The 25619-nt window shown below is 44.6% G+C and overlaps 1 protein-coding gene across 2 annotated transcripts in view; it reads right to left on the bottom strand.

Annotated features, from left to right (window-relative positions):
• GAS6 (growth arrest specific 6) overlaps nt 1-25619 on the bottom strand; it is a 136055-nt gene that overhangs the window by 64681 nt on the left and 45755 nt on the right. For both annotated transcript variants that reach the window (XM_068268213.1, XM_068268212.1), the window contains exons 8-9: nt 20692-20814; nt 5192-5317 (exon numbers count right to left, since the gene is read on the bottom strand). In XM_068268213.1, coding sequence (XP_068124314.1) covers nt 5192-5317; nt 20692-20814 — 249 coding nt within the window. The remainder of the gene's footprint in view (nt 1-5191; nt 5318-20691; nt 20815-25619) is intronic.

A 25619-nucleotide genomic window follows, 5' to 3' on the forward strand; every position in this document is an offset into this window, starting at 1 on the left:
AAAAGCTTTAGACTTTTTTGGGAGATCCGATCATATTTATCGAATTTCCGTAAAATCGGATCATTTTATTGTATCGTGTGTGGCCACCTTAGGACAGACTCCCCCTACCTTTGGTGCCTAACTTTAACCCACCCCCCCAGTTGTGCCTAACTACCTTAAACCCCCACCCCCGTAATGTGTAAACTTAACCATCTGCTATGCAACATCTACAAATAGCGGGCCCCCTTTTCAACAGGATGCATCTTGCACCCCTTTTAACTGTTCTGTTTTGTACTGCATATCAGACACCAACTGGCATTTGTTGAGGAATGGAAATCTCCAAAAGCTATCTGAAAGAACTGAAAAGTAAAAAGAATGGGAAAAATACATAGAACTGAAAAAAAAACACTACATGTGTATATTTTCTTTAAAAGCAAGAAGTTTTAAATCAGGATGATACCATTTATTGGCTAACTAAAAATGAATAAAAATATCCTGTTAGTTTGCAAGCTGGTGGTACAGACAGCTTTATACATGCAACATCAAAAGAGAAAACAGATATTTTTTTCAAGCATAAATACATGTCATTAAGATGTCTTCATTCAAACAGACCATCTAAATGGGGTCAGAGGTTGTTAGCTAAGATAAGGATCCTTGTTTACTCCATGCTCACAGACCTGGGATTAGGATTGACCCAGAGGTATCGTAAATTCTTAGTTCAAAAGTTCAGCTAGAATGGCTGAAAAAGTTCAAATATCATCAGCCTCATACCAATATAAAAAGTTGTTGTCCTTATTCAAACCGTTCTGCACAGCTTTCAACCAATTTATAAATTTTGTGTCTGCTATTAAATCGATCATTTGACGTTTTGAAGCCACCCTTCAGGGCAGTGACACGAAGATCATCCATGCTGTGTCGGTTGGACTGAAAGTGTGTAGCAACAGGGAGTCCAGATTTGGTATCATTAATAGTGTGCCTGTGTCCATTCATACGTTTGCGCAGTTTGTCCAGTTTCTCCCACGTACATAACATTGGGGCATTTAGCACACATGATCAGATATACCAGATTTGTGGAACCACAGTAAAATGTACCTTGTACTCTGTACTCCTGTTGTGAACCTGGTATCGTTACCCTGTCAGTGGAGTAAATGTGTCTGCATGTCCCCCATATTTTTTGTCGGCAGGGTGATGTTCCGTTTTGTTGAGGCCTATTCAAAGAACTCCTGACAATCATCTGTTTTAGATTGTGTGGTTGCCGATATGACAAGAGTGGAGGTTTAGGGAATATCGTTCTCAGTCTGTGATCCTTGTGTAAAATGGGATGAAGTTACTTAGCAATCCTCCTTAAGATTTCCAGGTGTGGGTTGTAGGTGACAACCAAAGGGACACGTTCCTCTTTCTGGTTTTGCTTGTATTTCAGGAGTTCAGTCCTGGGGATGTTGCTGGCTTTCCTGATTTGGGCCTCAGCCATAGGAGGACTGTAACCTTGTTTAACCATTTACCGACATCCTAACGTATTAAAACGTCATGCTTACCGCTATTAACGGCAACATGACGTTTTAATACGTCGCGCATTCCCGTCGCTGCTACTGCCGTTTGCGCACCGCTACCGCCGCAGTTTCCGTCGGGATCCCGTGCTGGGTGATTGGGGAAGAAGACCGAACGGTCCTCTACCCAATCGCAGTGCCTGGAGTAAATGGACGTGACCACGAACAGCGGCTACGTCCATTCACAAAAACAGGAAATGTAACAATTAAATAAAGTGTAAAAAGAAAAAAAAGTGAACACTTCCTATAACGAGTGTTCACTAGCACCATCTTGTGGCCAAAAAGTATATTACACCTACAAAATACATACATTTTCAAGTACATACACATCCTTAATAAAATTACACTTCCAACCCTCACCCCCCCCCCCCCCCCAAAAAAAAAACAACACTTGTAAAAAAAAAATCAGCTTAAAAAATAAATAAATAAATAGTTGCCTTAGGGACTCAGATTTTTGAATCTATATTTTATGGGGAAAAATTAATTTTAATTTGTTACATAAGGTCTTGTAATTATGGCCAGAACAAAAAAAAAAAAAAAAAAAACAGAACAGAAAAATAACACTTATATTTCAAAATAATATACTGTCGCCATACATTGTGATAGGGACATAATTTAAACGGTTTAATAATCGGGACAACTGGGCAAATAAAACGTGTTTGTTTTATCCACAGGAGAATGTTTAATTTTAAAACTATAATGGCTGAAAACTGAGAAATAATTATTTTTTTTCTTTCTTTTGCTGTTTCTCATTAAAACGCATTTAGAATAAAAGAAAAATTCTTAGCAAAATGTACTAACCACAGAAAGCCTAATTGGTGGCGAAAAAAACGAGGTATAGATCATTTTCTTGTGATACGTAGTAATAAAGTTATTAGGGAATAAAAGGGAGGAGCGCTGACAACTGAAAATTGCTCTTGTCCGTTAGGATAAAAACCCTTGGGGGTGAACTGGTTAATGAAAGTGTTCTTAACTATTTGACATTCCTGGACGTGAAACTCACGTCCAGGAAGCCATGTGCGCTCCTGCGCGTCCACGCGCGCTCCCGGCCGTTTGTTAGCCAGTGAATCAGTGAATGGGGCAACGGTGCCCGATCACTGATTCCTCTCCCCCGCAGAAAAAGCGACAGCTTCTCTCGGAAGCTACGCTTTTTCTGCTTCCTATGTCGCTCTAAGCGTACGTGGTACGCTTAGAGTGACGTCACTGTAAACAACTCATGGCTGCCATCTTGTGGCCAAAAAGTAAACTACATCTAAATGTTAAATAAAAATACACATATTTACAAAAAAAAAATACAATTTCAATCCCACCCTCCCAAAAATACCCACATAAAATGTTTAATTAAAAAAAACAAAAAAACATTACAATAATAAAAAAAAAAAACACAAACATTTACCTAAGGGTCTAAACTTTTTAAATATCTATGTAAAGATGAAATATTTCTTTTTTTTTTTTATTATAAGCTTGTAAATAGTGATGAATGCAAAACGGAAAAAATGCACTTTTATTTCCAAATAAAATATTGTCGCCATACATTGTGATAGGGACATAATTTAAATGGTGTAATAACCGGGACAAATGGGCATATACAATACGTGGGTTTTAATTATGGAGGCATGTATTATTTTAAAACTATAATTGCCGAAAAGTGAGAAATAATGATTTGTTTCCGTTTTTTTCTTATTCTTCCTTTTAAAATGCATTTACAGTAAAGTGGCTCTTAGTAAAATGTACCCCCCAAAGAAAGCCTAATTGGTGGCGGAAAAAACAAGATATAGATCAGTTCATTGTGATAAGTAGTAATATAGTTATAGGCTAATGAATGGGAGGTGAACATTGTTCGGATGCATGAAGCGAAAAACGACTGAATGCGAACTGGTTAAAGAGAGTCTGAAGCGAGAATAGATCTCGCTTCAGACCTCATATATAGCAGGGGCACGTGTGCCCCTGCTAAAACGCCGCTATAGCGCGGCTTAACGGGGGGTCCCTGTCCCCCCAAACCCCCTCCGTGCAGCGGGGGAGCGCTTTCTGGTTGGGGCAGGGCTAACCGCCGCAGCCCTGCCCCATGCGCGTCTGTCAGACGCGTATCTCCGCCTCTCCCCCGCCCCTCTCAGTCTTCCTTCACTGAGAGGGGCGGGGGAGAGGCGGCGATGCGCGTCTGATAGACGCGCTGGGAGGCAGGGCTGCAGCCGTTAGCCCTGCCTCCAGGAAGAGAGACAGCCAGCGACCATTTTCCGACCATCTTTTGCGGGGGGTGGGTTGGGGGTGAAGGGACCCCCGTTAAGCCGCGGGATAGCGGCGTTTTAGCAGGGGCACACGTGCCCCTGCTATATATAAGACCTGAAGCGAGATTTAGTCTCGCTTCAGTGTCTCTTTAAGGCAATCCAGGTGCTGGTCTCTGTCCATCCTGTCAGAACAAATCCGGTTGTACCTTATAGCTTGGCTGTAAATTATAGAGTTCTTAATGTGCTTGGGATGAAAACTGTCATATCTTAGGTATGTGGGACGGTCTGTAGGTTTGCGATACACAGAGGTTTGTATGTTGTTACCCCTGATGTATATGGTGGTGTCCAGAAAGTTAATCTCTGTGTGAGAGTAGGCAAGTTTCAATTTGATTGTAGGATGAAAGGTATTGAAGTTCCTGTGGAACTGGAGAAAATCATCCTCACTTGCGGACCAGATGATTAAAATATCATAAATGAAGCGGAAGTAGGCCATGGGTTTTATGCCACATGCATTGAGGTATTCCTCTTCGATTTTGGCCATGAATACCCTTACTGAGACTACATATTTTCTTTAGGAACATTATTTTGTAAACCTGTGCTACTTATCACTCCATGGCTATGTTTTTACAAAATCAATCAGAATGAAGATCAGTGAGAAGCGCAAAAATGATTGGCATGCAGATAGAAAATAAATCCAGTATTAGAATCAGGCTGTTATCACATGTCACACCAGTGTCTGTAAAATAAGGCCCGCAGATGCATGATTGTCATAATCGTCCAACTCATCTACAAATAAAGAGGTGGAGGATGGGAGAAAACCCACAGATATAACTAGAATGAAAAGATTAGCTCACGAAAACATCCGTGTGCTGCAAACCAGAAGCGTTCCATTGTGCACTAGATGCTATGGACAATGCATTCACCAACAGAACGCCACCAGTTAGCAGCACAGAGCTGCACCCTCATGCCCACCCAATTGGATAACATCTGTTGGTTTTTCCCATCCTCTTCTTCATCCCTGGATATCAAGAACCTTGAAGAATCAAAGAAGAACCTTTTTGAACTATGTAGCCTCTGCTAAAGCAGGCATGTGGGCTGCAAAATATGTCAAATAAGTCAGACAATGTTTATATTGGTTTCAAGATTTCAATTTTTTTTAATAGCTGCTACATACTGGATGAATTTACCAATTAATGATATATGGAAATATTTATGAACTAAACACAACATTGTAAAACTAGACTGATACTCTTCTAACGTGTATTCTGCCAGTTTTATAAGAATTTTTAAGTTATACCTATTAATAGTTTATTGTTCAAAAAACTTGTCTCATGAAAAAAAAAAAAACCTCATGGTATTAATGTGGAATGGAAGGGATTAATAGCTATCCTCCTTACCAGAAGTTCACTCTGCATATTAGTACTGTATATGAATACATACCTTGACAGCTTTTTGTTGACTCATCGTATTTGAACCCCTCATCACAAAGACATGCATAAGAACCAGGCATGTTTTTACATTTTGCTGTTCCACAGATGTCTGGTGATACAACGCATTCGTCAACATCTGCAAAATAGATTTGTGATCATTATTAGTCAATCCTAAGAATGTTGATTGAAACATCAAAATGGGGGGTTTGCACTTTTTCTAAGTACCGTACTAGCACCCTGTTTGAAAATAGTGAATACCATTATAGCCGTGGACAATCACCAGTCACTACTGAAACTCATCTGGTCTTATTTTCAAATACAATCTAACAAGAACTACCCCCAACAGGATATCTGGCAGCCTCAGATCGCAACTATGGCAGGTCAGAAGTGTGCCAGGACATAAGTCACTTAGATTCCAGTCACTGCTGCAGGACACCTAGTTTGCTATTAGTAAGTGCCTTGGCATTAAATGATTATTTGGTGTGACCATCCTTTAGGCTGGTTTCACAGTGGGACGTTACAGGCGCACGTTAGAGCAGCCTGTAACGCACCCCACCGCACAGCAATGAAAAATCAATGGGCCGTTCACAGTGCCCACGTTGCGTTACACAGTAACGCTGCGCCATAAGTCAACGTACTGCATGCAGTACTTTGTAAGCGGCAGAGCCGCGTTAGACTGCTTGGACATGCGCAGTAATGTTGGGGAGGAGCGGAGAGCGGCAAAGCACATGGCTAATTAATATTCACTGCGCACAGTGACGTGCAGTGTTTACTTCCTGGAGCGGCCGCTCTGTGTGGCGATTGGCCGGGCGGGACCACGTGATGCCGCATGCGTCCAAGAGTGTGCATCACGGCATCACGTACGCCAGAGAGCTGCACAACGCGGCTCACTCTGACGTCCACCTTAGAGAGCACCAGGCGTTGCGTTAGGGGCACGTTATGCGACCATAACGTCCCCTAAAACGCAACGTCCTGGTGTGAAACTAGCCTTAAAGAGACTCTGAAGCGAGATAAAATCCTTGCTTTTACCTTTTATTTATGTGAAGCACTATGGCTTGTGCTAAAACGCTGCATCCTTGCGGCAAAGACAAGGGGTTTATACCCCCCTAATCACAGGGCAAAATACACAACTTTCTTGGTCATGGATTTTGCTGCCCAGGGAGGCAGAGCTTTGAGCTGCAGCTCTGCCTCCATTCGCGTCAATCTACCGTGGATCTCCGCCTCTCCCCCGCCCCTCTCGGTGAAGGAAGACAGAGGGGCGGGGAGAGGCGGCGATCAGCGGGGATTGACGCGCATAGAGGCAGAGCTACAGCCCAAAGCTCTGCCTCTATAAGGAAGCCTTCCCCGATTTTAGCCCTGGGGATTTGGGGATATAAAACCCTCATTCTGCCGTCGGGATGTGGCGTTTTAGCACTAGCCATAGTGCTTAACATAAATAGAAGGTAAAAACAAGCATTTTATCTCGCTTCAGTTTCTCTTCTTTACCATGACAATAGCATGAATTCTCCCGAATACACTTGCACACATTTAAAGGACCATTGTCACAAAAAAATGTTAAAATTTAAATTACATGTAAACATATACAAATAAGAAGTATGTTTTATTCCAGAGTAAAATGAGCCATAAATTACTTTTCTCCTATGTTGCTGTCACTTACAGCAGGTAGTAGAAGTCTGACAGAACCGACAGGTTTTGAGCCTCTCTCTTCATGGGGGATTCTCAGCAAGGCTTGTATTCTTTATAAAGACACTAGTAAAAAGGCCTGTCCGTTAAACGGGCACTAGGCCACTAAACCACGGTAACGCGCATACCAATGCGTCCTGCTCGCCCGTCCCCATCACTGTCCGAAGTGTATGCACACGGGGAGATGTTGCTTGCTTAGCAGTTGAAAAAAAGCTGTTATTTCCCACAATGCAATGAGGTTCTCAGACAGCAAACTGTCACGTCTGGAAGCAGGGACACACACACACACACACACACACACACACACACACGTTTTATTATATAGGATTCCCTGAAAAGTATTTATACAAAGATGCTGGCTATCCTCCCTGCTTGCTGCACACTTTTTTGGCAGAGCAACTGCCATTCACTAAGTGCTTTTGAAAATAAACAAAACCCTGAGAATCCCCCATGAAGATATGGGCTAGTCCATAACCTGCCGATTATATCAGATTTATACTATTTACTGGAATTGGCAGCAAGATAGGAGAAAAGTAATTTACAGTTCATTTTACTCTGGAAGAAACATACTTCTTATTTGTATGTGTTTATATGTATCTTAAATTTTACAATTTTCGTGATAGTGGTAAAAAAAGGTCATTGAAGCTGATGTTCCTTGAATAGGCCAGCACAGGATAGAATATTTCCCTGCCAGCAGAGGTGGTATGGGACCTGCACAGATATCTACCCCACCAATAGAATTACAATACCAGGTTAATTGGAGGAACTTACAAATAGCATCTTCTCCTGTGGGTCAACCAAACTAATTCCGGGAAGGAATTTTTCCCTTTAGGGGCTAATTGGACCATGCCTTGTAAGGGTTTTTGCGCCTTCCTCTGGATCAACAGGGATATGTGAGGGAGCAGGCTGGTGTTGTACTTTATACTGGTTGAACTCGATGGACGTATGTCTTTTTTCAACCAAAATAACTATGTAACTATGTAACTAGGTAACTGTATATGTGATCACGTGTGCTAAATGCCCACAGGACTTTATGTGGGGGAAACAGGACAAACTCTGCAATAGCAAATTAATGTGCACAGGTTCACTTTTAGCAAAAGTAGCTGATCTCTCAGTACGTTCGCATTTTTTCTTCCATAAGACACAGCTCAAATGACCTTCAGGTAACTATACTTATCGGTGACTTGACTTCAGGAGAGAGTGATGTGGTAAACAAAATGTATGCTGTGGTTCGTAAGTGTGGATCAAGGTTTGAACAGAATGCAGTTTTCTAAGTTTATATGATTTTGAGTGAATGTAATTGGTACATTTAATTTCAGCCTAAAATCGGACGGATTTAGGCCAAGGCCACCTAGGGCTCCACAGGAGGAAGGGCACCAAAGCAGCTGCTATGCAGGGAGATCAGGCGAGTGTCTGACTGCGGTACTCTGCTGCCAGCTGCCTGTGTAGCAGCCACCTTGCTCTCATGTTTGCATTGTGGACTTGGGCAGCATTGGAGACGGAAAGGAAGAGGAAGCTTCTGCACTGGAAACAAGCTGAGAAATGAGTGACACAGATGGCTTCTGCAGTGTGAAGGCGAGCTGGCTACCTATACTGAAAAGGAGGGGGGGGGGGGGAATTAAGGGCGTTATCTGGCTACCTATACTGGAGGGAAAGGGGGAGGAGTCATCTGGCGACATATACTAGAGGGAAGGGAGGGGGGGGGAGGGTCATCTGGTTACCTATACTGGAATGAAAGGGGAGGAGTCATCTGCCTACCTATACTGGTGGGGTCATCAGGCTACCTATAGTAGAGGGAAGAGGGGAGGGGTCATCTCGCTACCTATACTGAAGGGGGCGGCTGGTGACAGTGGCCTAGGGCGGTAAAGAGTGCAAATCCAGCCCTGCCTAAAATCAGTATTATAATCAGCTTTGACACTAACTTATCGGGTGAATTCTGTATTTCCAGTCCTATCAGGCTACAATTCTAGGTATGTGAAAAACATACAGAGGGCAGTAAATAACTATGCAACACTTTAATAGCAAACCTGTTCTAATTGTTAATGCATTTTTGTGACACTTATTTAGATTAGCCAAAATAATCCATGCATTTCCCTCTGATGCTCAAATGCACAAAAGCTTTATTTTCTAACATTTTAGACAGCATATCAGGAAAGTTTTAAAAAGACCTAACTACTGGGTTGAAAGCTCCCTTTACATAATTTATAGTTAGCAAATTAATGGAACTTTCCTGATTGAAAACCCGTTCCCCTTTAACTGATGGCTGATGCGGTACATACCGTACTCTATGGCTACAAAATACATCAGTGTACTGCTCCCTATCCCATTGAAATGTGCTGTGTACTGGTGACATCATTTTTATAAGCAGTTATGATGCATTAACCATTTCTGCTAGATTCTCATTCCTGCTAGAGCAGTGGATACAGGAGCATGAACAAGTAACATGTCCAGTCTTGTTCGGCATAGCAGCACAGTACAGGAATGCTGTGTGCTGAAATCACAAGCCTTCTGGCCTATAGTCATGCACACCACTACAAATGTTAATCCTCTCTCCTGTTCATAAGCCAACCCACCACTAAAAATAATACTTTGCCGGCCAATGCAACTTGGGTAGAAAATCTGAGTTTCTTACTCTTTCTAATTTTGCAGAGGGGATTTTTTTTTTGAAGGGGGAAATAAAGCACAGTACGCTTTTTGCAGGAATCCTATGATATGCATAATAGGATTTATTAGTGCAGTGCTACTTTTCCGAGCAGGAAATATTATTTTAGCAGTACTTGCCTGGTTTCCTTTAATTCCAATAAACACTAGCTCAAGAAAATGGCAAATGATATCAGGGGACAAGCTTTACATGACGTTTCCAAGTCAGTTTAATAAAGCAGTATTATGTAACAAAGTGATCGCAATATAATAGGATTGAGCCCAAACCCAGTTGGTTCTTTTTCCAGCAATGCATTAAAAAAAAAAAAACACAAAATGGCTATGAAAACATTAATCCTCCTCATAGGTCACTGCCTGTGTGATGCCTCCTGCAAACAGACCACCTGCAGCAGGTGAAACCAGCCCAATAGTACAGATTCATTATAATGTACTAATTATAGTAACATCATCTGATGATCCAGCTGTGGCATCTGTACCGGCAATTAACGCTTGTTCTGGTTTGAACTGCTTTACAGGTTGTTGTACTGCCGCCAAGCTGCTTGTTCCCATCAGCACGCCTTTGTATGTACAGTGCATGCTGTGCTAATCGGCCAGCTGCACACTGCTTTCTCTACATGCATGGTATTGTAAAACTAATACTTCTGACTTTTAACTAGCTGAAGGAAGTAGTTGTATCCTGAATTGACTGCATTATGTGCAGTGATCCTCTATGTCAGTCTGCAAAGGGTTTCCTTTTGCTGCCTTCTCTACCTCCTCTGCCAACAAGGGTACAGTGTGGTGCAGCATCTGCTTAGGTGGTCAGCAAGTATTTTCCCTGTGCTTGCTTATTGGATCTCTTGCTCAGTGTCAGCAGCTACTGTGGGACACCAGAGTCACAGTCAAATCCGGATTTGCATCACTGGAGCATATAGGCACAGATAACCTGGCACCCTAGACTTTGCTCTCCATGAACCTACAAACACCTGCCAAACCCTACCACAAGTTGCTGGCTGCCTCAGCTGTCACTTCTCCCTTAATTACCTTGCCCTTCATGGGGAGCTACAGATATTCCTTAGCATAAGGTAGCCAGAGGTACCCTCAGTATTAAGTAGCTAGTGGTGTCCCCGAGTATTCGGTAGCTAGAGGTGCCTCCAGGCTGAAGGGCAATTTCATCAGTGGAATGCTGAGAGTTGGGTGAGTAACCGCTCATTTACGCTCTGCCTGGCACTGTGCATAGGGAAGGAGGGAGGAAGACACTAGGGGAGTGGCCACCTTTCCATCATCAGGCGCCTGTAGGCACGTGCCTACAGTGCCTTATAAAAAAAAATCTGGCCTTGGTCACAGTGGTATCAGACAGAAAAGAGGAGTCTTGGGTGTAGAGCTTGGTTAGCCCACTACACAGCTATCTGGTGAGTGCCACAGGTATACCTCAAATCGGTTGAGCTGGTACTGTGCTGGAGACATTACACAGGCATGTATCAGCAGATGTGCTTGTGTGGTGATTGGCAGCCCAGTACAACGTTGTCACTCCCCACACAGCTGCCAAAACCACAAATGCACTCATGCTTCGTCTTTTTAAAAGGTTTCTGGCTAGAATACAAGAAAGAGTGACATGCAGGATACATCAGTGTATCACCGGGGGTGTCTTACTAGGGTTTGTCACTGCGGGTCTGGTCTTCAACAGGAAGTATGGCACTGGGGTCAGTTACTGGGGGTTTGTCTCCCCGCAAGTGGAATGTCAGTCAATTCTAGTGATGGTCATATCCAATAAAAGTTATGGAGACGCATGTGATCAGTTTGGCCAGGTGACGGATATGCAAGTCTCTGAATTTCTAGTCATGATCATGTGCTGAAGCAGGATGCGATCACAGCAAATCAGAGCTTTTGCAAATCTATCAGCTGACCTCCCCCCCCCCCCCCCCCCCCCACCCAAAAAAAAAGAAAAGAAAAATCACATGAGTCTCCAGGAATTCTCCTAGATATGACCGTCACTAGTCAATACTACCTTTTAATGGAATCACCCTGTAAGGCCTTGTGCACACCAGAGGAGTTTTTCTGAGCGTTTTGAGTTTTTAAATCTGCTGCTAATGTTATCCTATGTGTCTGTGCACACTGGAGCAATGAGGTTTTGTAAAAAAAAAACCCATAGCATTACATTGGGAAGAGCTTTTGAAACCTCTAGCGTTTGGGCACTAGAGGTTTCAAAAGCTCTTCCCAATGTAATGCTATGGGGTTTTTTTACAAAACCTCATTGCTCCAGTGTGCACAGACACATAGGATAACATTAGCAGCAGATTTAAAAACTCAAAACGCTCAGAAAAACTCCTCTGGTGTGCACCAGGCCTCAGTGACATCTGCCTGCCAATGTCACCTGTATTCGCTTGTTAGTGGTCAGTCTATATGTGCATTTAATCACGGTCTCTACAAATGACAGAAGTCACAATGTGTATAAAGAAAAGTCATTCATTATTTTTGGCAATAAGGGTTGGTGTTTTAATTCCAAATCCTGCACCCAAATTATACACCGCACCTCAGCACCAAAGCTAGTGGACTGAGTCACGGGGTTGCGGTCCACGTCACACTTCACAGGACTCCGATGCTTCTTCCTTCCGAGCCAGAAGTAGGAAGTGAGTGAACTCCCCGTGACCCTGTCCACTGCTTTGGGTGCTGAAGTGCAGTCAGCGATTGGCACAATTCAGATTTCTGAATGCAGGTTCCCGAATTTGAACACCAACACTATTGGCAATTTATGCAAGAGGAAGGGGAGAGCCGAGAGCGGGGTATAAGTGGCTGAAAGTGTACATATTTCTGTCTTAAGAATGTTGGGGTGTAAACGGTGTTAAAAAAGCTAAAATAGAAAAAGGTTGCCAGAAATAAATCAAGCCTGCATGAGGCGTTTCTCATGCAGGTTTCATTTATTTCTGACACTATTTGGCCTGAGAAAGTGGGCAGGGACCCACGAAACGCATTGCCTGCTTAATAAAATTTGTTTATTCCATATACGAATTTGTCGTCATTGAGGAAAGCCACCTCAACTTTTTTCTATTTTGGCGGTTTTTAACACCAATCAATATTTGGTTGCCTCTCCCCCCCCCCCCCCCCTTGTGCTACCCACCCTGTCCTGGGGGGGGGATGGGGGGAGTGTTTAATTTTGGTTATGTGTACCATTACAATCACAATCTGGAGTTCTTTGCCAAGAGTGCAACCAGCGTCCAGTGTATCTGGACACCAAGGTGGAGTCGAGGTTGTTTATTTCCACCTGCCTCCAGTGGTTGGTTGCCCGTTTGCAACCTCCGTTTGCGAGTAACACTTCACCACAATTTAAACAATCCTTGCCATTACTTATTACTCTATTGGGGCTCCTGTTGTCTGTGTTTTCCCCAGGGTGTCTCTTTTAGTCACCCTGTACAACTACATTTTAGTAACTACTTACAGGATAGATATATTTTGTCTATGGCTGGTGAGGTAAACACCACACTAGTAACATGACATCCTGTTATATTATTGCATCATGTTTTGAGCTTTATTGACTTCTCTCAGCAAGACTAAAAAACACGCTATCCCAAAAAGAGTTAAACCCAAACATAGAACAATGGGCCTGATTCACGTACTGCCGATAACATTGCTGTGTGCAGGGAGTGCATGGCAATATTACTGGTACCAACTGCAGCAGAGTTGTACCAGTAATATTGCAAGTGCTGCCTGCGCACAGCAATATATATTATCGCAGGAGACATTGGCAGCGCTTCCAAACAGAGGCTGCACCCGAATTGACTACCTGCAATAGATGTGCGGAGCTCCCCAATTGTGGACTAAAATACACAACATGCATTCAAAACAGGTACAGCAAAGGAGGACGTTTGCTTCAGTATAAATAATATGTGCACAAATTATTCCCTACTAGACTTCCCCACGGCGGAGACGGGTCCTCTAGGGGAAGACCTACCGCTAGTCTAATGATAAAAAACACCATTTTTTTCCTAGTGCTGCTAGTCATAAAATGGTATACACATTTCTCTCAAACAGACATCAAAACAAATGACAGCACTCATAGGCTGCAACTGAATTGTAGACAGAGGCATGCAGAGCCCCGCAGGTCTAAATACAAGCCTTGAATGCAAATGCTGTACAAAACTCATGTAAGTATACTTATGGCTAGCTGCATCCATGTGCATCAATTTGCATTCAAATTATAGATTAGGACTAGTACATGATTTGCATCTGATTTGCATTCAAGGCATGTATTTAGCGCTGTGAGGCTCTGCATGCCTCTGTTGGTCTACAATTCAGTTGCAGCCTATGAGCGCTGTCATTTGTTTGATGTCTGTTTGAGAGAAATATATATTATCGGCAGTATGGCAATCAGGTCCAATGTCAAATCTCAACAAAATCTTTAAAGGCAATAAAAAAAGCATATTATATGGACCATTAATCTTTTCCATCAAATCAATCACAGGTGTCGCATGAATGGTTTGTATGTGACAGAGCTGACAAAGGTAGACCCCCGCACATTTCTGGTAAACGAGTTATGCTTAGTGGCCAACAGTACAGCGTGCTTGCTGCATGAAGAGAACAGATTGAGCAATGGTCACCAGGTAATAAGATCATGTTTACAAGTTTACCCTAGAATTACACATAAATAGTTCCATCATAAACTCCCTGACAAATTCCTGAACTACTAGAAATAATAATAATGCAACATGACATGCTAGGCATGCTGCCATAAAGAGAAGTATTTTCTCTTTGCCCGTATAATCCAAAAATACCAAAATATTTTTAGATACAGATTTTTAATTTCATTTCCAAGATCCAAAATGTTTCTTTAAAGTCAAAGTAAGTAAAGTAAGAAGAGAGTCTATTTCCAGCAGCAGGGCTACAGGTGGTAATTAATATACTAAGGATTCCTGCCTGCAAACACATTTTATGCAGTTTGGAACTGGGCTAAGTGCACCTCTTCCTAATTTCTCTTGGCCCCATTCCCAGCTACATACACTTTGCAGGTATGCCGGAATTATTAATATCTCATTGACCATCTCAGGTTGCTGTGTTAGCAAAGTTAGTAATATTCTGCTTCTTGATTTAGCGCACACACACACACACACACACACACACACATGCACACACACGTACACACACACGTACACACACACACACACGTACACACACACGTACACACACACACACACGTACACACACACACACACACACACACACACACACACACGTACACACACACACACACGTACACACACACACACACACACACACGTACACACACACACACGTACACACACACACGTACACACACACACACGTACACACACACACGTACACACACACGTACACACACACACGTACACACACACACGTACACACACACGTACACACACACACGTACACACACACGTACACACACACGTACACACACACGTACACACACACACGTACACACACACACGTACACACACACACGTACACACACACACACGTACACACACACACGTACACACACACACGTACACACACACACGTACACACACACACGTACACACACACACGTACACACACACACGTACACACACACACGTACACACACACACACGTACACACACACACGTACACACACACACGTACACACACACACGTACACACACACACGTACACGGTTCTATACATCACATGTGTTTGCACCAGTGAAAGGTCAGTTAGATGCAAATTCTATGGCAGCTTGAAAACAGACCGATCAAACTGCAAACCTTGCTGCATCTGATTGACTAACAGCCAACACGCACCATCACCATGGTGACTGGCTACAAGCCAGGAGGATGACTCTTTATGGTATGTGGATTCTGTGTGATCTGGCATGCCCACTCCCTGAACTGTGAACTGATTGGCACACTCCCAGTCAGGCACGGATTTACAGCACAGGAGCCTATAGGTACAGATGTCCTGCCACTCTAGACTTCACTCTCTGAACCTACAAGCCCCCACCACACCGCAAGTGTTCTGGCTGTCCCAGCTGCCACTTCTCTCTTACTTTTCTTGCCCATCATAGGTAGCTAGAGGTGCCCCCTAGTATTAGGTAGCTAGAGGAACCTCGGTAGTAAGTAGCTAGAGGTGCCCTTAACTGAAGTGAGAACTCCTCAGTGGAATGCATAGACCAAAGTGGGTAACTTCTCATTTACACACTCATCAGGACTCTGCATAGGGAGGGAGGCACTCAGGAAGGGGAGTGAGTGGCCTTCCCATCAGGCACAGTGCCTTATGGTAAATCCGGCCCTGCTCCCAGTCCACATCTGCAGTGACGTGACTGGCCAAACTCTCTCTGAGATGGACAATCATGCACTGCTCCTGAGGGACAGCCACACCCCCAGCCCGAGCTCCTAAATCATTGGAATGTGGCCTGACAGATGTTAGCCACAGCCAATCACATGCCACCACCGACATTCAGTGGGGGTACAGCATTAGTATGTCTGACCCACAGGCTGCAGTTTAAAAGTGAGTGACATCTGACAGCTCCTGAGGTGGCAAAAGTATCGGTTTTCTGATTGATCATCATGCTAATTACATTTTGGGAGTTTCTTCATGGTTTTGCTCAGTTTTATAAGGTTGTATGTAACACTGGTGATATGATCATAACTGTGCCTCGATAATGGGGGACCCTGTGTGGCCCTGAAATGATCGCCGGTTTTAAGAACAATTGTGTGTATATGGTGATGGAGCAATAAAAAGTTCCTGTTCAAGTGATGTGCGGACCTTCTTTGGATACTTGAATGGACTTTAGCTACTTGGTCCTGCACCAACCACCTGCTCTGGAAGTTGGTGTGTGATCTTTGGGATTACTACATAATACCCTACCTGACCCCTAACCCTAACCTCCCTGTGCGACATAATCCCCTACCTGACCCCTAACCACCCTGTGTGACATAATCCCCTACCTGACCCCTAACCACCCTGCCCGACATAATCCCCTACCTGACACCTAACCCTAGCCTCCCTGTGTGACATAACCCCCTACCTGACCCCTAACCACCCTGCCCGAAATAATACCGAACCTGAAACCTAACCCTAACCTCCGTGTGACAATCCCCTACCTGACCCCTAACCTCCCTATGTGACCAGGGCTATGGAGTCGGTACAAAAATCCACCGACTGACTCCTCAGTTTAGGATTCCACTGACTCAGACTCCTCGACTGACTCCTCTAATTTGCATATTACAATCTTGTTGATTGAAAGTATGTAACATGAAATTAGTCTCTTAACTGCCAATGCTTAGGAATTTTAAAAGGCAACTGAAGTTAGAAGGATATGGAGACTGCCATATTTATTCCCTTTAGTCATAGACTAAAACTAGCCCTTGATAAGAGTAATTGTAAAAGGTACAGACCGGAACAAAGAACATCTATCAGGCCCTAGGCAATGTAACTGTGGGTACATGTAAGAGTGATATGCAGGTACTCTGCAGGGGAATAAGGAAATTCTTCCTCTATTACACATTCTTCATGAACAATCTGAACCAGGTTTATGGGTGATAGACAACACCTCTGTGCTCAATGTGCACAACATTATCAGTGGATTCCCTGCAGCTCTGTGGAGAGTGCATATGTAGAGTATAGTATTACTGTGTTACACATTAAACCTGAGACAGATGAAATTAACGTCTTATACATACCTGGGGCTTCCTCCAGCCCCCTTCAGGCTAATCAGTTCCTCGCTGTCCTCCTCCACCACCTGGATCTTCTGCTATGAGTCCAGGTACTTGAGCCAGTATGGCGTAGTGCGAATTCACCCACTCTGCCGCCGGGAGCGTACTACACCTGCATAGCACTATTGCACCGGTGCAGAACGCTCCTGGCTGTGGAAACGGCATGCGGCCGGACTGCACTGACTGGCTGAATTACAAGGACTCATAGCAGAAGATCCAGGTGGTGGAGGTGGACAGCAAGGGACTGATTAGCCTGAAGGGGGCTGGAAGACGCCCCAGGTATGTATTAAACTTTTCTTTTCAGCCTTCTCAGGTACCCTTTAATTCGTAGTCACCAAACCAAATTTTAACAACATATCAAATTATTTGATTTCATGAGCAATCAAATTAACTGTACTGTTGATTTATGTACATTTGCATAAATCAGACTCAACGCAGAATTATTTCCATCTCATTGACCATCTCCATTAGTGACACGGCTACACATCAGGCTTTATTCTTACAGCATAGACGTTATTTAGTATATATAAGAGATTCCTGTGTACACATCATATATACTGTACAGTCACAATCAGATGTGTATATCTGACTTTAAAAATACTGGGACTGCTTTACTGAAGCAGCACAAGTAACTAATTTTGATTGGTTCATTTCATTTTTGTGGACTAAGCACAGCTATTACTGTATGTATAAATTATTTATAATGACTATTATCTGAGAAATAGAACATTTTATCATATTTTCTATTTTAATTACAGTTTAAATTCATTAGGAGTCGGAGTCGGAGCATTTTTTCCCGAATCAGACTCCAGGCACCCAAAATTGCCCCGACTCCGACTCCACAGCCCTGTGTGTGACATAATCCCCTACCTGACCCCTAACCTCCCTGCCCAACATAATCCCCTACCTGACCCCTAACCTCCCTGTGTGACATAATCCCCTACCTGACCCCTAACCTCCCTGCCCAACATAATCCCCTACCTGACACCTAACCCTAACCTCCCTGTGTGACATAATCCCCTACTTGACCCCCTAACCTACCTGCTTGACATAATCCTCTTCCATTTATTTCCCTGCCTAGATGCTTATCTGAAACACCTCTGCTCACTTGTGTTTACAAGCAAGGATGAGGTGACTCAGCATTTGGAGGAGAAAAGAAAAAAAAAAAAAAAAAAGGACAGTGCAGTTCCTAGTATACACCTCAGTGGGAGTGTCTGAAGACTCTGGGAGGAGGGCAGCTAATGGATACAGAATGAGCAAGAGAAGGGAGGGGGAAAACAAGAGTCAGGGAGGATATGATGTCAGCATTAGCTTGGCAAGATGGCCACTGCCTAGAATAGGATTTTCTGCTTTTCATTTATAAAATTCACAGGAAACATGATGTGGATAGCACAATAAATCTGTTATTTAAGTAGAAGTAGGATTTATCTACTTATATATGGGTTTTTTATTTCTAGGTTAGCATGGGTGTCGCTTGTTCTTTAATAAAAGAAGAGTTTTTTGCTAAGCCACAGTGGTTATGAGAGATCTGGATTGAATCGTTGTTGCCAAGAAAGATCGGTTGGATTAAAATTGGTCATGTATGGTCGTGGGTGACCTGGTAATATCCACCAGGCACTTACAGACCCTGGTGGTCTCATCATTTTGTGAGTGATGTTCTTCTGGGTGTGGTGAAGGTGTCCAGTAGTGATAGTCACTTGAACTGAACAAACATTAATAGATAATGTATGAATGCAAGGGAACGGGGGTACATGTACACTAGTGGAAAGGTGGAGGGGGCAGTGGCAAGGGGCGGGTTTGCAAGGCCGATTGCTGAAAGATTTCATACTGAAATCGATTGGAAACTGACCTGTAGTTTATGGCTTCCAACAGATCTCTCTCCGATGAGATTCAATAAAGAGAAAGATCTGTCTATTAGTCTATTGGACACCAAATCACTAGATGTATGGCCACCTTAACAGTGTATGTCTAACTTATGGAATCCCTAATCTTGTGCTCTCAGACACTGCCAGTGAACATTAATAAAATGTAGAGAAAAGCTCTGTCAGCTGCTAGTGCTGAGCAGTGTTCTCCTTCACTACAGAGCCATCCTGCCTGTGTGCAAGCTGCAACTTGTTACAGTGTGCTATACAATATTGTAACAGTATACATTGTTGCAGAAAGATAACGTTCAACAAATACTTCTTCTACAAGCCTTGCTTGTCTGTCTTTTTTCAGGGTCAGAGTATTTTTAAAAATCCCAATGCTAAAGCTGCAGGGCAAAAACTGATGATTGCAATACACACAATCTCCACCATGTAGTATCGCTTAACCATTTAAGGACCATAGGCTTACACGCCTCTAGTGACCAGGTGATTTTTTACAATTTAGGGCTCTGCAGCTTTAACTGCTAGTTGCAGAGCCATACAACTGCGCACACAAATGAATCCCCCCCCCCTTTTCTTGCCACCAACAGAGCTCAAGTTGGTGGCATCTGATTGCTGCTGCAGCCTACGAGAGGGATCACTTTGTGTACCTCCTCTGAGGACAGCTCAGCAACAGAGCTGTCCCCCATACAACGCTACAGTAGATCGCAGCGCTGTACAACGTAAACAGACGTAAATAGTGGAGCTCCGCCACTCAAGCGGGGATGCACGCACAACGGCCGCGATACCCTGCAAAACCAACCCCCCACGGACTTGACATTTTTCGACGTTAGGGGGTCCTGGGGCCTCCACCTTCCCGACGCCTAGCAGCATTAGAAGAAGAAAGGTGCCTGTCATTTTCCAGCGCCTGCCATTTCCTGTTCCCGCTTTAAATAAGAATAGTATTAAAGAGAATCTGTATTGTTAAAAATCACACAAAAGTAAACATACCAGTGTGTTAGGGGACATCTCCTATTACCCTCATTTCGCCGCTCCCCGCCGCATTAAAAGTAGTCAAAAACAGTTTTAAAAAGTTTGTTTGTAAACAAACAAAATGGCCACCAAAACCGGAAGTAGGTTGATGTACAGTATGTCCACACATAGAAAATACATCCGTACACAATCAGGCTGTATACAGCCTTCCTTTTGAATCTCAAGAGATCATTTGTGTGTTTCTTTCCCCCAGCAGCTCACTGAAGAGTTACAAGCTGATTGTTTCTTCTTGCAGACAGCGCTGCCCCGTTGTCTGTAATTCTGCAGTATGTGACTCATCAGTATGTAAACAGAGGATTTATCCAGCTTGTAAAAGATAAGAGAGCAGAGAAAAGCTGGCTAATGTAAATAACACAAACACAGGGGAGTGTGCATAGAGGGGGCATGCATAGCAGATCACACTGAAGAGTTGGCAGCCTTCCAGACACAGGACAACAAGTCCGAGAGGGGAAAGATAAGCTGATTTATTACAGAGATGGTGATAGTAGAAAGTGCTGCAGTAAGCCAGAGCACATGGTTTAGGAACCTGTAGGATGGTAGAAAACACAATGACATTTTTGTTACAGAGTCCATTTAAGCCTTACCCTCACAGGTCCTATTGTTCACAGAAAGCCGATAGCCACTCTGGCAGAAACAGTGGTAGGATCCAGGCTTGTTAATACAGTAATGAGAACAGTCTCCATTCCGAACAGCACATTCATTAATATCTGTAAAAATATACACACAGGAACTTTAGTGCAGTGACTGCATCCAGACAAACAAATGTGGAAAATCAGAAGAGTGCCTGCATTAGTGTTGGGCGAACATCTAGATGTTCGGGTTCGGGCCGAACAGGCCGAACATGGCCGCGATGTTCGGGTGTTCGACCCGAACTCCGAACATAATGGAAGTCAATGGGGACCCGAACTTTTGTGCTTTGTAAAGCCTCCTTACATGCTACATACCCCAAATTTACAGGGTATGTGCACCTTGGGAGTGGGTACAAGAGGAAAAATTTTTTAGCAAAAAGAGCTTATAGTTTTTGAGAAAATCGATTTTAAAGTTTCAAAGGGAAAACTGTCTTTTAAATGCGGGAAATGTCTGTTTTCTTTGCACAGGTAACATGCTTTTTGTCGGCATGCAGTCATAAATGTAATACATATAAGAGGTTCCAGGAAAAGGGACCGGTAACGCTAACCCAGCAGCAGCACACGTGATGGAACAGGAGGAGGGTGGCACAGGAGGAGAAGGCCACGCTTTGAGACACAACAACCCAGGCCTTGCATGAGGACAAGAAGCGTGCGGATAGCAATTTGCATTTTGTCGCCATGCAGTCATAAATGTAATACAGATGAGAGGTTCAATAAACAGGGACCGGAAACGCTAACCCATCACAGATGTTCATTGTCCATGTTACTTGGTTGGGGTCCGGGAGTGTTGCGTAGTCGTTTCCAATCCAGGATTGATTCATTTTAATTTGAGTCAGACGGTCTGCATTTTCTGTGGAGAGGCGGATACGCCGCCGATCTGTGACGATGCCTCCGGCAGCACTGAAACAGCGTTCCGACATAACGCTGGCTGCCGGGCAAGCCAGCACCTCTATTGCGTACATTGCCAGTTTGTGCCAGGTGTCTAGCTTCGATACCCAATAGTTGAAGGGTGCAGATGGATTGTTCAACACAGCTACGCCATCTGACATGTAGTCCTTGACCATCTTCTCCAGGCGATCGGTGTTGGAGGTGGATCTGCACGCTTGCTGTTCTGTATGCTGCTGCATGGGTGTCAGAAAATTTTCCCACTCCAAGGACACTGCCGATACCATTCCCTTTTGGGCACTAGCTGCGGCTTGTGTTGTTTGCTGCCCTCCTGGTCGTCCTGGGTTTGCGGAAGTCAGTCTGTCGGCGTACAACTGGCTAGAGGAGGGGGAGGATGTCAATCTCCTCTCTAAAGTCTCCACAAGGGCCTGCTGGTATTCTTCCATTTTGACCTGTCTGGCTCTTTCTTCAAGCAGTTTTGGAACATTGTGTTTGTACCGTGGATCCAGAAGGGTATAAACCCAGTAATTGGTGTTGTCCAGAATGCGCACAATGCGTGGGTCGCGTTCAATGCAGTCCTAGGCCGAAGAGGTCATAGCCTAGGGTCACAAAAACCTGTTTATTTGGGCTATTTCAATGGTAGTGATGGTGACGTACATAAATCTCAGCCATGGCCGTTAGCAACGTCTGAATCTCACGAAATGTCTCATGCAGGTAGAAGACATATTGTTAGACTTGGATTCCAAAGATGGGGTCCCTACATCTCTGCAAACCAGAGTTACAGGGGTCCAAAATTGGTAAAATCCCCCATAGGCTTTCATTGGGCCTCCTATTTACCGTTCCAAAATCTCACACCATTTCAAAGGGCAATGGCTCAGCAGTGGCAAAACTCACCAGTCATGATCCCCCTAAGGGTCCCTACAATGCTAGAAAATTTGGTACTGCTGAGCCATTGCCCTTTGAAAAGATGTGAGATTTTGGAAAGTGAAATAGGGAGGCAATGAAAGCCTATGGGGGATTTTACCAATTTTGGACCCCTGTAACTCTGGTTTGCAGAGATGTAGGGACCCCATCTTTGGAATCCAAGTCTAACAATATGTCTTCTACCTGCATGAGACATTTCGTGAGATTCAGACGTTGCTAACGGCCATGGCTGAGATTTATGTACGTCACCATCACTACCATTGAAATAGCCCAAATAAACAGGTTTTTGTGACCCTAGGCTATGACCTCTTCGGCCTAGGACTGCATTGAACGCGACCCACGCATTGTGCGCATTCTGGACAACACCAATTACTGGATTTATACCCTTCTGGATCCACGGTACAAACACAATGTTCCAAAACTGCTTGAAGAAAGAGCCAGACAGGTCAAAATGGAAGAATACCAGCAGGCCCTTGTGGAGACTTTAGAGAGGAGATTGACATCCTCCCCCTCCTCTAGCCAGTTGTACGCCGACAGACTGACTTCCGCAAACCCAGGACGACCAGGAGGGCAGCAAACAACACAAGCCGCAGCTAGTGCCCAAAAGGGAATGGTATCGGCAGTGTCCTTGGAGTGGGAAAATTTTCTGACACCCATGCAGCAGCATACAGAACAGCAAGCGTGCAGATCCACCTCCAACACCGATCGCCTGGAGAAGATGGTCAAGGACTACATGTCAGATGGCGTAGCCGTGTTGAACAATCCATCTGCACCCTTCAACTATTGGGTATCGAAGCTAGACACCTGGCACAAACTGGCAATGTACGCAATAGAGGTGCTGGCTTGCCCGGCAGCCAGCGTTATGTCGGAACGCTGTTTCAGTGCTGCCGGAGGCATCGTCACAGATCGGCGGCGTATCCGCCTCTCCACAGAAAATGCAGACCGTCTGACTCAAATTAAAATGAATCAATCCTGGATTGGAAACGACTACGCAACACTCCCGGACCCCAACCAAGTAACATGAACAATGAACATCTGTGATGGGTTAGCGTTTCCGGTCCCTGTTTATTGAACCTCTCATCTGTATTACATTTATGACTGCATGGCGACAAAATGCAAATTGCTATCCGCACGCTTCTTGTCCTCATGCAAGGCCTGGGTTGTTGTGTCTCAAAGCGTGGCCTTCTCCTCCTGCGCCACCCTCCTCCTGTTCCATCACGTGTGCTGCTGCTGGGTTAGCGTTACCGGTCCCTTTTCCTGGAACCTCTTATATGTATTACATTTATGACTGCATGCCGACAAAAAGCATGTTACCTGTGCAAAGAAAACAGACATTTCCCGCATTTAAAAGACAGTTTTCCCTTTGAAACTTTAAAATCGATTTTCTCAAAAACTATAAGCTCTTTTTGCTAAATTTTTTTTCCTCTTGTACCCACTCCCAAGGTGCACATACCCTGTAAATTTGGGGTATGTAGCATATAAGGAGGCTTTACAAAGCACGAAAGTTCGGGTCCCCATTGACTTCCATTATGTTCGGAGTTCGGCCATGTTCAGCCCGAACCCGAACATCTAGATGTTCGCCCAACACTACACGTGACCCATTCGGCCAATCACAGCGCTAGCCGAACGTTCGGGTAGCGTTCGGCCATGCGCTCTTAGTTCGGCCATATGGCCGAACAGTTTGGCCGAACACCATCAGGTGTTCGGCCGAACCCGAACATCACCCGAACAGTGGCGAACACTGTTCGCCCAACACTAGCCTGCATCAGGGAGGGCGCATGGGGTGCGTGCATCAGAGACAGAGAATGGGAGCTTGCATCAGGGAGGATGCATGGAGTGCCTGCATCAGGGAGGGAGAATGGGGAGCTTGCATCAGGGAGGATGCATGGAGTGCCTGCATCAGGGAGGGAGAATGGGGAGCTTGCATCAGGGAGGATGCATGGAGTGCCTGCATCAGGGAGGGTGCATGGGGCGCTTGCATCAGGGAGGGTGCCTGCATCAGGAAGGGTGCATGGGGTGCTAGTATCAGGGAGGGCGCATGGGGTGCCTGCATCAGGGAGGGAGAATGAGGAGCTTGCATCAGGGAGGATGCATGGAGTGCCTGCATCAGGGAGGGTGCATGGGGAGCTTGCATCAGGGAGGGTGCCTCCATCAGGAAGGGCGCATGGGGTGCCTGCATAGGGGGGGGGGGGGTGCATGGGAAACTTGCATCAGGGAGGGCGCATGGAGTGCTTGCATTAGGGAGGACACATGGAGTGCCTGCATTAGGGAGGACACATGGAGTGCCTGCATTAGGGAGGACACATGGAGTGCCTGCATTAGGGAGGACACATGAGGTGCCTGCATTAGGGAGGACACATGAGGTGCCTGCATTAGGGAGGACACATGAGGTGCCTGCATCAGGGAGGATGCTGCACCCATTGCTTGATTCCCATCTTTACTCAGGTATGTCTGTTTCTTAATCTGAATTTCTGCAGCAACATGCACTTGTATGCAATTGGTGAATAAACTTGCAATTTTGCTACTAGTAGTACTAGGTACCTATTGTTTTCCTCTACATGTCAATACCAATTCTGTTCCTCCATTGTGAAACCTACAGCAGGCTTATTTATAGACTATCTTGGAATATCTTTGACAACACTACCAGGGTTCCCAAGCCAGCTGCCTGGGCCCCTCAGGTCCCCCCACAACTGTATTGTTTTCCCCAGTGCCCCTGCAGAGTGCTTGGCATTAAAGAGACTCATCTATCCGGGCTGGCATGCTCCTCCATTACTCCATGGGGTCCCAACTTCATCCTCGGAGGGGTGCCTCTCTTACATTACCCAGCACATGTTTTTTACATAATAACATGCCACTGGGTCACTGAAAAGATGCGGGGACGAAGACAGAAGCACACAGACTAATGGAGGAGGGCTCCAGTTGGGACTGGTGAGTTGCTACTCTGTAGGGGCCTGGGGACCACATCTATCTGCTCTTGGTCCAGCCCTTGGTCAAATTGAAGAACCCATTGTGGCCCACGAGTCAAAAAGTTTGACACCCCTGCACCAGCTGCTTCTGAAGCAGGCACTTGGGTA

Source organism: Hyperolius riggenbachi, chromosome 2 (genome assembly GCF_040937935.1).
Source record: "Hyperolius riggenbachi isolate aHypRig1 chromosome 2, aHypRig1.pri, whole genome shotgun sequence".
Taxonomy (NCBI): Eukaryota; Metazoa; Chordata; class Amphibia; order Anura; family Hyperoliidae; genus Hyperolius; species Hyperolius riggenbachi.